Genomic DNA, 14461 nt, shown 5'->3' with positions numbered 1-14461 from the left:
ATTAAATGAGTTCAAAATCATATTCAACTCAACCAAACAAGTAAAATCATAAATTAAACGAGTTCAGAATGATATTTTAGTTCAAAATGCCACTAGAAGCACCAGTCACATTCCATACTGACATATACACCCAGAAATGTTCCGTACACAGTTTATATGTATACAAACCTACTTAAAAGGCATCCAAACATTCACAAAACAGAGTTTATATGTATACACCCAAATATCATTTTACTAGAACTACGTAAAATAGTGTAAACGACTTGAAAAGTTTCATTATAACAGTAATATCAGATCTAAACCAAGAACAGTGAAACAGAGAGAAAAATATCACGATATAGTACTTCGATTTCAAAATCAGAAACAAAAATGTGAAAAACTTAGAAGAAAAACGAAACAGTACCTTAAATGATGTTTGTTCGTTCTTTTTGGTGTTTTTTGATGGAGATTTGAATATTTCCTTCTTGATTTCTTTTACTTTTTGCGAGGACTTGGACGATTTCTTCAGAATTTTTTTTTTTATTTTGAATGTGGCTTGAATCTCGAGGGTTTGTGTATTGATTGAGGAAGAAGAGGAAGAGTTTTTTCATTATGAGCGCGTTTTGGAAAAGTGAAACGGTTGAGTAACGCGTGTAGTTTTTACGTTTGAGTGTGGAAAGTGTAGGTGCACGTCGTTTTTTGTTGGACTTGGATAACTTGTATAACTTGTAAGACAAAAAGATATGTGTGGCAGGCCTGAATATAATAATATCAAAAAGGAATTCCGTGCATTAAATTGTTGTCCGAACCAATATAAAGAAGGCTTTACTCCAATCCAATGGAGAAAAAAAAGTCCAACACTGTATTTGAAACCAAATTTATGTAATTTCATTTGTTTAGCAACAAATTTTTAAATAAAGCTCCATAGCGGATTAATCATTAATCGAGTTGGGGGTTGGGAGATGCAGTAGAAAATAAAAAATTATTAATAATAAATTAATATTGAATGGGTTCTAACTTCCCACCTCACAGCACCACGCCATTTGCCATGCTTGAGTGCTTCAATTCTTTTTAGAGAGAGAGAGATGTATTAAGTGGTATTCCAACGTCGAAAGCAGAGACACAAAGGTTGTTCTGTTTTTTCTCTTCTCTAACTTTGTCTACATATATAAAACGAAGTACATGTGATTCTGCTGCATCACCATCACCTCTTCTCTCTCTCTCTCTCTCTCTCTCTCTCTCTCTCTCTCTCATCATGTAAGAAACTGGAAAACCTACAACAAGCTCAGCTACCTTGCGCCGCTGCCTCCGATAATATTATTCCACCAACTTCTTCTCTTCTCTACTTTCCAAATTCCAATTATATTAAGGTCTGTGCTTCATTCAATTTCTTCCTTCATTGATTTATGCATATAATCATGCTCTTTATTCTCTTTGCTTCCAATAATTATGTATCTTCTGCTCGTTAATTATTCCTTCAAGACTTCCTTCTCTTTTTAATTTCTTCCCTCTTTCTTTTTATTTAGCGAATTCTGTTATTTTGTATATCCAAAAGTAGAGCCCAAACTTAATTTAGAATAATAAAACAACAATTTGTACGTTAGTTATATATATAAGTAGTGTTAGAGTAGGAACCACGCCAAAGTTCAATGACAAAGATGGCTATTGTTTATGGGGAAAAAAAATGTAATTAGTAAATCAAATTTGGGATTTGTGTTGGAACAAATTGAACACTCATCTATCGTGTGTGTGTGTGTGTGTGTTTTTAAATTATAAATCCAAAGTGAAAACAATAACACTCTTTTCTAGATTTCCCCCACACCTTCTCTGTTACTATTCAAGATGTGAAAAATGCTGTGTAAGGCAACCCACCATCCACTACCGAATAGAACCTGTTCAAGAGTCTTCCCATTAGTTCTTTTCACCTATTAAAATAGTTAAATATGCCATAAGCATTTTGTTGGAGTATATTTAAATGTAATTGACCCATCTCATTTAATTTTTTTTAACAAACGAGCTCAACACAATAAAATAGAGAAAAAAATGAACTGAAACAAGAACAAAATATACTCTAATTTAATTATTCTAAACAGCGTATTTAAATTTATAAACTTTTTTTCAGTAGCCATTGTTTCTTCTGCAGCCTCAATATGTAGTATATATGACATTTTTACACATTATTGTGAAGTTGCTCTAAGGGATATTTGGTTGGAAAAAAAAAGTGAAAATTTTGATAAAAGAGTTTTATAATCAAATTTATTGTGAAAATTTTTATGCATGAGTTTGACTTTATAAAAACTGATCATTGTTCTGTTGTCAGGCCTATATATAGTGATACATATTTTTATATTTGCTCCAATAATGATATGGTATATATATATAGTGGTTGCCATTTTTTAATTATTTTTTTTTAATTGGGTCAACGAATTTTCTTACAGGATTCTATTGCATTACTGAAGTGGTAACTTTACATGCTATTAAAATTTTCAGGTCCCACCTATTTTAAAAATATCGTTTTTGAAGAATTTATAAATATGAGATATCTTTTATCTTTTGAATTAATTTTTAGAATGAGTTTATTCCACTCAACTCAAGTTAATTAATATCAAAATTTATTCAGTCCAATATAATATTAAATTATTAAACCACTTAGATGTGAGGAAGTGTGGTGTCCAACAAAAAATAGATGTGAGGGAGTGTATTGTGAATCCCACTTAATTCTAAATATTTTTCATTGAAAATGGATTTTTTTTAATCTTTTTTAAAAAAAATTTATAAGTGTGATCTTTTATTATTTAACATATTTTTCATATATTTTTTTTAATCATACTTAAAAAGTGTATGATAAAAAACCACACTTTATAAAAAAAATTAAGAAAAAAGAAATGAAGAGAATTCATTCCTCTTTTCACTCTCTATTTTTTTTTTCTTTTTAAAAGTATTTTCAAGTAAAATTTTAAAAATAAAGAAAATAAAAAACAGGGAGAGTGGTCTTATGCCATCTTTTATTTATTTGTTTTTTTTTTTAAGTAAACAAAAGGATCTCAACCAAAGAAATTCTAAATTCATAAGTAAATTCCTTGTTTTCTTTATCTAATTTTAGAAGAGGTCGTTCGTTAAGGTAGCGTTTGTTTTGAGGTACTGAGACAGAGACTGAGAGACTGAGACTCAGTATCGTGTTTGTTAGTTCAGAGACTGGTACTAAAATTTCTGTCTCTGTCTCTAAAATTTCAGTATTTCAGTACCTCCAAAAAGTAGGGACACAGGGGACTGAAATTTTTAGAGATGGAGATTGAAACTTTAATAACATTTTATACCTAAAATACTTTCATTTCAATTAATTAATTCCAATTTTACCCTTTGTGCAAATTAAATTAGAGTTTCATTCTTGTTTTAATTCCTGTCTCCCATTTTGCACCAAACAGAATACTGAGATTTATTTCAGTCACTGTCTCTTAGTCTCTGTCTCTCAGTCTCAGTCTTTTCGTCTCTGTCTCTCCACCAAACGCTACCTAAGAGTCCTAAAGTTTTGATAATATTAGCCTTTCTTAATCGTGAGAATAATAATGTGAGATAATTGGAGACAATTTGGCACGGAAGCTCTCTGCTCTCTTGTGATCTTGTCTAATGGTAGAAGTCACAAAGAATATATATCTATTTTTTTGTAGAAAAAAAAAACATAAGTATTCGAGTTAAACTTGGAATCAAATCTTTATGTCACATTTGAGTCCTTTTTGGTCATTTTCTCAAGATGCTATTGTGTTACTAACCCCAAGTGTTTGTTGCATTTTTCTTAGATGTGACAAGTGTGAGGTAAATGAAAAATGCTAAATTTTTGTTTACCCATAAGTTTTATGCTCGTCATTTATATATGGCATTTGGAGAATCATATATTTATAACTGAAAAAGATTTTTATTATTTTTTTAAAGTACAAAAAATAAAATGTTTTATCTTTCTTTCTTTTTTATCAACTATTTTCAATATAAATTGTAAAAGTATATAAAAAATAGTAGATATAAATATTGTTTTTTGAATTTATGCTCCTAAATGAAAATAGAAAATGTTTACTGGTTTTAATTTGTTCATAGCCTAACCAGGATAAGATGTTTTCATGATGATCCAGGAAGAGCGAGAAGTTCGTTTAATGGCTAGAGTTTGTTGGCCATATTTTGATCCTGAGTATGAGAACTTCAGCAACAGAATGAATCCTCCAAGGTTCATTGAATTACAATTTCTTTATGATAACTAATTGGAGAAACAAGATTGCTAAATCATGGAACACGTAAATTTAAATAAGCTGCTTTGATTCCTAACAAAAACTTGTTATAAAGAAGAGGATAGAGAGCGAATCCATAGTGGAGTATAAATGACTCGTTGATTTGTAAAATTTGTTTGCGCTTCTTCGCATGCAGGGTCTCTGTGGACAACACTAGTTGCCATGATTGTACTCTTATCAAGGTATAATTTATCAAATAAATAATTGTGGCATCTTCCATGGCCTCTTTAGGATTTGGTTTGGCCACTCAGCTTCTTAGGAATCCTACCTTCTCAAATGGTTTTTCAAAGTTTCTTGAACCTTTGAGTTTTAAACTTATAGGGCATAGCATAATATGTATCATTTAAAAAATTTCATTAATTTGGATCATTCATACATATTACTACTATAAGTAATGGATTTTTATTTTTGTCCACTACAAAATTGCAGGTTGATAGTGTTAACAAACCTGGAATTCTGCTGGAAGTGGTGCAAATCTTGACAGATCTTGACTTCATAATTACCAAAGCCTACATATCTTCTGATGGAGGATGGTTTATGGATGGTACTTTTTTTCTAATTAAATTTAACTTTGACTAGAAATGTATTTACTACAAGAATGTGTCCATGAAGTAGGTACTACTTATATTTGATTAACTAACCTGTTCAAGTGATGGAATAAACAGTGTTTCATGTGACGGATCAACAAGGAAAGAAGATAACAGATAGCAAAACCATTGACTTTGTGGAAAAGGTATAATCTGGTGTATATATATATATATCTATATATAGTTGTAGTTGCAAAGAATTTGAGCAGCACAATGAAATTTCAAATGAATGCACATATCACAGACACTGAGGGCTACTTCTTAACAGTTCTTTTATAATAGGCTCTAGGACCAAAGGGCCAGAGCACAGAAGGGGTGAAGAATTGGCCAAGCAAGCGTGTTGGAGTGCATTCTGTTGGTGATCATACATCGATTGAGCTTATTGGCAGAGACCGGCCAGGTCTCTTGTCCGAGATCTCTGCTGTCCTTGCTAGCCTCCATTTCAATGTGGTTGCAGCTGAGGTTTGGACTCATAATAGAAGAATAGCTTGTGTCCTTTATGTCAGTGACACTACAACCCAGGCTGTGGATCATCCAAATAGATTATGCCTTATGGAGGAGCAGCTTAACAACATTTTGCGCGGCTGCGAGGATGGTGACAAAGTTGCTAGGACTAACTTCTCCATGGGGTTCACCCATATGGATAGAAGGCTGCACCAAATGTTGTTCGCTGATCGCGATTATGAAGGGTCTGGAGCAACAACAGATGCTGATTATTCATCTTCCTCAAGGCCAAAGATCACAATCGAACGCTGCGAGGAAAAAGGATACTCGGTGGTTAGTGTCCGGTGCAAAGATCGGGCCAAACTCATGTTTGACATTGTTTGCACTCTTACTGATATGCAATATGTTGTTTTCCATGCCACAATCTCTTCAGATGCTCCTTATGCATCCCAGGTATAGTGTTTTATACTCCATTTTAGAGAATATAATGTGTTGTTCTTTAGACAATTCAGATGTTTTATCCTTGAAAGATGCATCTTTTCTCAATTCGGTTTTTCTAGTACTTATTGGTTTAGACATATGTACCTCTAAATTCGCTTTAAGTTGATTGTTCTGCAAGGTTTGAAGTATTAAGGTGTAAAATTCAATCTAATTCTTCAAACAAATCCAAACAATTGAGAAATTTGGACTAAAGAATTTATGGATACCTTTAGGAGTATTTTATTCGGCATATGGATGGATGCACACTTGATACTGAAGGAGAAAAAGAAAGAGTCATCAAATGCATTGAAGCTGCTATTCAGAGAAGAGTGAGTGAGGTAACTTGCCAATTTTATTTGACTTCTATATTCCTCTTAATTACAAATTAAAGTAAGACAAGGAGATGAAATTCTGGTTCCAAACTCCAAGTAAGTGTCCCATGCTCTGAACAAGGAACTTAAGTTATCTCTGGAAGGTTCAGTTTTAACTATTTTTATAGCTTATGGCTTCACATAATTTGCCCTTGAATCTTGACCTTTAACCTAACAAATCTATTTTCTTCTTCCTGTCATTTTCTTTCCACTTACTATGTAGTGTTATGTGATTTTACAGCACAAACTTCTTTCCGAATTTTTAACAGAATTATTAATACATTTTGCATCTACAGCTATCTACTTGTGATGCTGCAAATTGTACGACAGATACATGGGGTTAGGTTCCACTCAGATTGTATCTGACCATCATATCCACTAGTGAAAGTGATGATGGTCTTTTGCCTTCAATAGAGCTTAAGAATCTATGTTCTCCATGTAATATCATCCATATCCCTACATCTTAAAATAGAAAAGGAAAAAAAAAAGGAATTTAGATGATGAAAAAAAATACCCTTTTTTTTCTCAGGTTATGACAAACTTGATTATCAAGCATACTATGTCATTTTCTTTATGTGTTTCATTTCATTTTCTTCTTTACATAATGTTACTTAGTTATCAAGAAACATGGCTGATATTAGTCTCTTTTGGTTTTTACCATTGATTCTTTGGATTTGTGGACATAGGGTGTGAGCCTTGAACTTTGTGCAAAGGATAGAGTGGGATTGCTGTCTGAAGTAACAAGGATTCTAAGAGAGAATGGATTAACAGTTTGTAGGGCAGGTATATCAACAAGAGGGGAGCAAGCACTGAATGTGTTCTATGTGAGGGACGCATCTGGCAACCCGGTGGATATGAAGACGATGGAAGCGCTTCGCAAAGAGATAGGGAAGACAATGGTGGTGGAAGTGAAAAGAGTACCTGGAAATTCCTCCAGAGCACCAGCTGAAACCAGAGGATGGGGTAAAACAAGCTTCTTCTTTGGAAACTTGTTTGAAAAGTTCTTGGCTTGAAGAAGAAGAAAATCATATATATGCATCAGGCTTGGTTTGTTAGTGAAAGACACATCATAATGTATAGAAGAATAAAGTTATTTGTGTGTCAAACATGCCAAGTACTTGTACTTTGGGGCCTTTGGTATCATGACAATGACAAAGACATTGTATCTTCTGTAGTTCTGTCTATAACTAAACTAACTAGTTGTAATTTTATGTTGCCCTTTTAATGAATTCGGAGTCCTTGTTAGTTTCTCTTTGTATCTGTGAATCTTTTTTACATGAGGTGGTTACTTCCATCAAATGTACTAGGAGACAAGACTAAAATGTACTAAAATCTTCTAGTGTTTGTTTCAGAAAAACCCAATTAGCTCTATTGTAACAAGCCGCCTTCATATCTTATATTTTAAAACCCATTTAATAATATAATATGAGAAAAGGATAAATAGGTTACTGATTATTTAAAATAGTAATAAATAGATCCTTCACAAATTTTATTTACAAATGCATTTTTTATGTTTGTAAATGACAGACAGATATGTTCTTTAGTCAATTTACCTCTCTAAGAACAAACAGAGATAGCTGATGTGACGTCTATGTATCTATTACGAAATAATGTGTTCGTTTGCAAACGTCAGGATTTGTAATTAAAATTTGAGGAATCTATTTATGGTTTTAAAAGGTTAGAAATCTATTTATTCTTTTTTTCTAATAATATTGAGATCAATGCTATAGTATAAAGGAGGGATGACAAAAAAATTCCCATCCACAGTTATCAAGAGAGATTACCTACAACAGAGAGACTAATGTTAGAAAATTATAATTTTCTAATTTATTTATGGACAAAACATATAATTGATCAAAATCACATTAGTTATTTCATATTATATGACTTATATAGGTGATCTCATTTATTGTTATAAATACTAAAGGAATAAGTTATTATTATTTTTTATTTGAAATTAAATAAGAATAAAACTAGAGATGCTAATTTATTTGTGCTTTAAGATTTAATGGGTACCATACTCAAATATAAATAGTAACTTCAGAGTTTTGGTCTCCAACACAATAAAGCTGCCTCCGCAGCTCTTTTTCTATCAGAGGAATTGCGATTCCGCCCTATTAGGGATATAGAAGGTTTTGGTTAAGAAATATCAAAGAATCAAACTCTTTCAATCATGTTCACGAATTCAATCATGTTCACGAATTAAGGTATGCTTTCGCATTCAAGTATTTCTTTATTAATAATTTAACATGAATGATCTTAGGATTAAAAAATTTTAAAAATTTTCAACAAGTGGTATTGTAAGAACCGCAATAAATTAAATGATTAATTAAATAATTAAATTATCCAAAATAGAATCCAAAAATTTAGAATGTTAATTAGACCATTTAAATGTGATTTTCAGATTCAGTAGATTTTTCTGAGTTGAAAAATGTAATTTTATGCGAAAATCGCATAAAAACTCAAATCGAAAAACGAACCGGCAGTACCGGCTTAAGTCTGTCTGGTACTGTGCGAGAATAATAAAAACAGTAGAAAACCTTAGGAAAATATTTAAAATTAAAAACGGGGCATTAATTTTAAAAGTTTGGCCCAAAATTGGGCCAAACGAGCCAAAAAATGTTAAAGGGTTGGACCGGACCCAAGTTTATAAGTTGATTAATGAACTCATCTTGGCCTCATAAACACAACACACAGCTGCAAGAGTGAAGGGAGAAGGGAGAGCTAAAACACTATTCACATCTAACTTCCGGTGGCCATATCTTGAGCTACAGTGCTCCGATTCGCGTGACGTCAGCGGCTACGCGAAACTCTTGCTGAGCCCGTTACTTTCATCTAACTTTCATAGGTAATATTTTGAAATTTTCCTTTCTTCCTGCAGCCCTAAGAAATTCAAAAATGTGAATTTTGGTTTTGAGTTAATTTTTGTATTTTGATTGTTTAGGTGGTATCTAACGTTGGGCTATTGGTGGTTTGTGTCCCAAACACTATTGAAAAAGGTAAGAAAACTCTTTACCTTTGTGAAATTGTGATTATGATGAACCCTAGGTTGATTAGTTATAAATTGTGTGTATATAGCATGATTATTGTGAATTTGGGAGCCTTTGGATTTGAGTTGGTGGCTTGGTTGTGGTTGAAAGCTTGTTGGAATCAAATCTTAGTGTGTAGCACATATTGAAAATGGGCCAAGATATGGTTTCAGTTTCTTCTGTGTAATATATAATATTTCTGGACACTTAGGTCTTAGGCTAATGACCCATATGATATAGGTTTGGATTGTATTGGTTGTTGAACTTGTTGAATAATGATGTATGATGATTTGATAATTTTGGCTATTTTGATGAATTATGATGTTGATGTTGATAAAATGATATTAAAGATTGAGATTAAGGAGGAATGAGGTTAATCATGATGATTATTGGTGATATAATGATGATGGATGATTGTGTTGGTTGAGAAATGGTTTTAGTGTGATATAGTTGATATTTGAGGTTAAGGAATTATGTAATCTGAGTGAAGAATTGGTATGAATGGTGAATTGCGACACAAAGAGTAAGTTATGAGGTAAATTGGAGTTTGGTATGGTTTTGATTTGATTTTGGTTATGAATTTTAAGGATTTGAGAAATTAGTGAATTTTGGTAAAAATGAATTTTTAGTGAATTTTGACGGATTATATCTTGAGCTATAGTTTTTGAAATTGAATGACTTTTATATCAAATTAAAGATAATTCAAAGAGCTTTAAAATGGTATAGATTTTGTTGAAATTTAAATTTTGTAGAGAAAGATATGATCATCAGAAATATGAATTCTGTGATGTTGCAGAATTTGTGATTTCTGGTTTGTGTGCGCATGCACACAGCTGTGCGCGTGCTCTAAACAGTGGCAATTTTTTACTTGTGCGTGCGCACAGCCCCGTGCGCACGCACACTCGGTAAAAATTTGAAAACGTGCGTACGCAGGGAGGTGCCTACTGTTGGGAGCGCTAGCACACTCAGGTACGCACACACACCCTGCGAAATTTGCAAGCTGTGTGTATGCACAACCTCGTGCGCACGCATACGCTGAAAGGTGCATTCTGTTGAGGGCGTTCGCACGTATCTGTGCGTGTACGCAGAATGAAAATTTTTACTCTCTGTGCATACGCACACCTCTATGCGTACGCACACTTCTTGAAAATCCTTCTGGGCGTGCGCACGCACAATCCTATGCGTACACACACTGTCCTATTTTTCAATTAACATATTATTTTTAACTATTTTACCTTCTCGGCAGGCTTATAAACTTCCGTGACACTTATATAAGACTCTTTAGCTTGTTTTTAGGTGTCAGAACAGAGAGAGGGCTCGAGGTGAAATCAATTGAGTATTTTCTTGCAAAAGTTTAGAAAATAGAGACTTAGGTTTTTAGAGTACTGAGGACGGATTTGGTTGAGTGAGAAGGCGGGGTATTGTTTTGATGATTTCTGACAAAAATTTGTTGAAGTGGTGAATTACTGAGTATTGAATGAAATGATTTTCAAAACCACTGATGTAATGTTTTTAAACTGAGATTATTGAGACGATATGCGCCTGGCAGGGACGGCGGTTAATCTCGCCTGTCGAGGTCACGGCGATGGCATAAGGGCGGTAGTTAGTCCCGCTTACGTTGATACGTGAGGTCCGTGGTAAGAGTATCTCGCTCGCATCCCTTCGGAATTACTATAGTGTGCAGGCACTGACATCCTGGACCGTGATCCGGGCACGATATCTCGAGAGTTCCCATTATGAGACCGAAGGGCGACATCTCCATGGAGGTGTGTCGAGTTGGCAGTTGAACCGACGATGTGATATCACAGCCAAATAGGATAGACATTCATCATGTCCATCTTCTATCTGTTTGTTTGCTTTGCCGACTTGTATTGTTTGCCTAAGTGTTTAACATGCCTAAATGCTTATTGGATTACTTGATATACCTGCTTATTATACTTGTGCTTTACTTGCATTGTTATTATCTGTGTTTTCTACTGGGATTGAGGAGGTTCGGAAGGCGGTGGCGATGGGATCGCATGACGGTTAAGCTGGCGAAGGCTATGGGACAGCGGAGAATTGTTAGTTTAGAAATTCCTTAAGTTAGATTACCCGATTTTAAAGTTAAGGTTTTAAATTTACTTATGTTTTAAACTTGAACCTCATGATGGATATGAAGATCTAGGATTGCCTCTGGCATCCAGGAGTCTTATATCTTACATCATTGGACACTATTATCATACTGAGAACCTCCGATTCTCATTTCATACTCTGTTGTTGTTTTTCAGATGCAGGTCGCAACCCACCTCAGTGAGTTGCTTTGATGGTAACAGAGCGGAGGATCTTCACTATGTTTTGAAGTCTTCTTGAATATTTTGTTCAGCTCCTCTCACTTTTGTATTTATTTTTTCTAGAAGCTTACTTTGAGAGGAAGTTTGTATAAGCTGTTTTACTTTTTAAACTCTGTATGTCTGTATATACTAGCTGGCTTAAACTCCGCGGGCGGCGGCTAGATTCTTATGACTATTATACTTTGATATATCTATATATATGTCGTGATATTTGTACGTATATCTTGTGTCTCGTTTAGTGTAGCTTCCTGTGAACGTTTTGCGTTTTTTAAATTCTGTTTTTTTTTTTTTTTGTGAGTTTAATCTTTTATCGGACTTCTAGAATATATTATTTCCTTCTATATAAATATGTATAAATTTTAGAATTGTCGTAACTTTTAATTAACCTTTGCTTTACGATGTAAAATAAGAATTAGAGTAATTAAGATGTTACAGATATATCAGAATCATTCATAATTGAGTATTGAGAACATTAAGTTTTTAATTTTTTTTTTCTCTCACCAGATCAAAATATGTTTACGTTATTGCTGTCCATTTAGATCGAATGTAATTTTATGGATCCTATAAATTTATTATGATTTATTATGTGTGTACATAGTTTCTGTAGATTGCAGTGCTTTCTTTATATATTGATGGTCTTTGTTACATGACCGAGCAATATATATATAGGTGTGGATGATGATCATGCACACATAAATACCTTTTTATTATTTGTTTTATGAATTCGATTTTTTTTTAACTAAAAAAAGGACTCAAGTCTATAAGGTAAAAGAGCTTTATTTCATGAGTTTGGATAATTTAATGTCACTATATTTGCATTGAATACGTACTTATATAACTTGAATTATACCATGATTGTTTTATTTTTGTCCTTTTTTGAATTTAAAATTCATGAAACATGAATCACTCTTGGCATGTACTATACGAGATTAATTATAAGAATTTTTTTCTTTTGTCTATATTATTGTCCATGACATGAATATTCAGATAAAAATACATGATATATATATGACATGAATATTAATTTATGATTAATTTTTTTAGAATTGTTGTGTCCTTTTTATTATTTGAATCTGTTTGTCTTAGATTCAATTTTGTTTTAAATAAAGATAATAACAATTGATTAATAAAGATTCACAATATTATACGGTTATATATATCCTGGTCTATTGTTTTATTTTGTGCTATATAAGTATTTCGGATTTGTTACATAAAAAAATTGGTAATAATTTGGATTATATTATACTCATATATTTTATAAAGTTTAGTTTTGAAATAAATTGATTAAATATAATATTATTAAAGTAGTCTCTTTTGTAAAAATTGATTTATTTTAAAATATTAGAGATATGATGATATGTAATTCGTGTGAATATTAGTCGACTCATTTCAAAGGAAGAGATCTATATTTGACAGAGTTATATATACATATTAATGATAAATATATGCTTGGGTAACTAATTAAAAATAAATCAATCCTTATTATCTATGCAAATAATAATTGGTCCAAAGAAAGTTTATTGTTTGACCAAATAATAAACATTGAACTTTATGTTTATTTTCTATTTTAATTATGTGATCATTAATCAGCCCAAAGAAAGGTTGCTATTTGGTCAATTAATAGAAAATATATGCGGTAATAAGTAGTTACAATTCTCAAGTTTTCATGTGAATAATGAGTCGATCCAAAGATAGGCTTATTGTTCGACAGAATTTTATTGATAATATTTGGTAAACCGCACTAGATGAATTTATGTGTATGTAGTTTATGCGAGTACAGATCGACCCAAAGGGAGTTCTGTACTTGGTCAAATTACATACGCATTTGTGGTAATAGACATGTGATACTTGTTTGGTTTCATGTGAACAATAAGTTTCTCTAAAGATAGATTTATTGTTTGACATAATTTATTATTAATATTTGATTACTGTATTAGAAATACCACTTACAAATTAATATTTCTGTCCAAAAACTAAATATTAATATTGTGCTAGGTATTTGTGATGGATCCACCACCACTATATGAATTTTATTCATATGACATGTAACTTGTGTGAATATATTATTTTGCTTTAAAGTTATATCTGTCAATGTTAGTCTATTTTTAAATAAATTTTTATTTTAAAATTAAAAAATAAAGTGGAGATTTTTTGTTATTAGTAACTTATATTTCATCAAATTAATTATTATCTCATATGATCTTTTGAGATAAATGTGGTTGATGATTTATATCATTTCAGTGGGAGTAAGTATATTTCACTATTCTTGTATGTCAATGACATACAGAATTGTAAATAAGTGTAGAGAATATAGATATAAGTAAGGTGACTTAACTAGCGATATAAAAAGAAAAAAGTGAGAGTTGAAAAAAGAGTGAAATGTACTCCACAATACTTATTCAAATAGAATTTTGTTTTTCACAAAAATCCCACCTCTTTGAGTTCCATCGTTTCTCTGCAGCAACCTTGCTACTCTGCTTTCTATTTCTAGATTTTTGAACTATTTTCACATGATGTCAGAATACTGTTCTGATTCATAGCTTTCTCACTCAATTCAATCTCTTCAAAGAATTTTCTTCCTCCCATTCTTGACAAACTCGATGAAAGGAATTTCGTCACTTGGTAGTAACATGCCCTCTTCACCATTAAGGGCAACAATCTTAAAGATCATATTCAAGAAGGAAAAGTTCCTCCCTAATTCGAGTCCGATGCAACTAAAGCTGCAGAAACAACTTCTTCCAAATACACTGAATGGATGCAGCAGGATTATAATCTGAACTCTTGGATCATGGCTTCCATTGATGGTTCCATCAAAAATACAATAACTCACTGTTCTTCGGCATGTGAAATTTAGCAGAAACTCCAAACCTATTTTGCAGAAAATACCAAATCCAAGATCAAACAACTCAAAAATCAACTCAAAGCTATCAAGAAAAAGAACCTTACAATTGTTGAATATCTTAC

The 14461-nt window shown here is 32.3% G+C and overlaps 1 protein-coding gene and 1 long non-coding RNA gene across 4 annotated transcripts; both read left to right on the top strand.

Annotated features, from left to right (window-relative positions):
• Positions 1-780: 780 nt before the first annotated feature.
• LOC112764259 (ACT domain-containing protein ACR3) lies at positions 781-7383 on the top strand. 3 transcript variants are annotated; one of them, XR_003183072.3, is made up of 9 exons: positions 875-1349; positions 4104-4195; positions 4393-4438; positions 4686-4800; positions 4922-4989; positions 5126-5740; positions 6001-6105; positions 6435-6576; positions 6825-7383. XR_003183072.3 is itself a non-coding variant. In XM_025809809.3 (9 exons), the coding sequence occupies exons 2-9, from the start codon at positions 4125-4127 to the stop codon at positions 6836-6838; spliced, it is 1077 nt and encodes a 358-aa protein (XP_025665594.1). In that variant the 5' UTR covers positions 875-1349; positions 4104-4124; the 3' UTR covers positions 6839-7383. The 3 variants fall into 3 exon arrangements, 2 of the variants coding, with proteins under 2 accessions (XP_025665593.1, XP_025665594.1); XM_025809809.3 differs by having other exon boundaries at positions 6435-6477; XM_025809808.2 differs by lacking the exon at positions 6435-6576 and having other exon boundaries at positions 781-1349.
• Positions 7384-8818: 1435 nt separating this feature from the next.
• On the top strand, positions 8819-11717 carry LOC140180863 (uncharacterized). The gene is made up of 3 exons (XR_011874915.1): positions 8819-8986; positions 9083-9137; positions 11435-11717. It is a non-coding gene; the product is annotated as an uncharacterized lncRNA (long non-coding RNA).
• Positions 11718-14461: the final 2744 nt, after the last annotated feature.

Source organism: Arachis hypogaea, chromosome 17 (assembly GCF_003086295.3).
Source record: "Arachis hypogaea cultivar Tifrunner chromosome 17, arahy.Tifrunner.gnm2.J5K5, whole genome shotgun sequence".
Taxonomy (NCBI): Eukaryota; Viridiplantae; Streptophyta; class Magnoliopsida; order Fabales; family Fabaceae; genus Arachis; species Arachis hypogaea.
The sequence above is the reverse complement of the archived record's forward strand: the minus strand, read 5'-3'. Positions and strand labels throughout refer to the sequence as shown.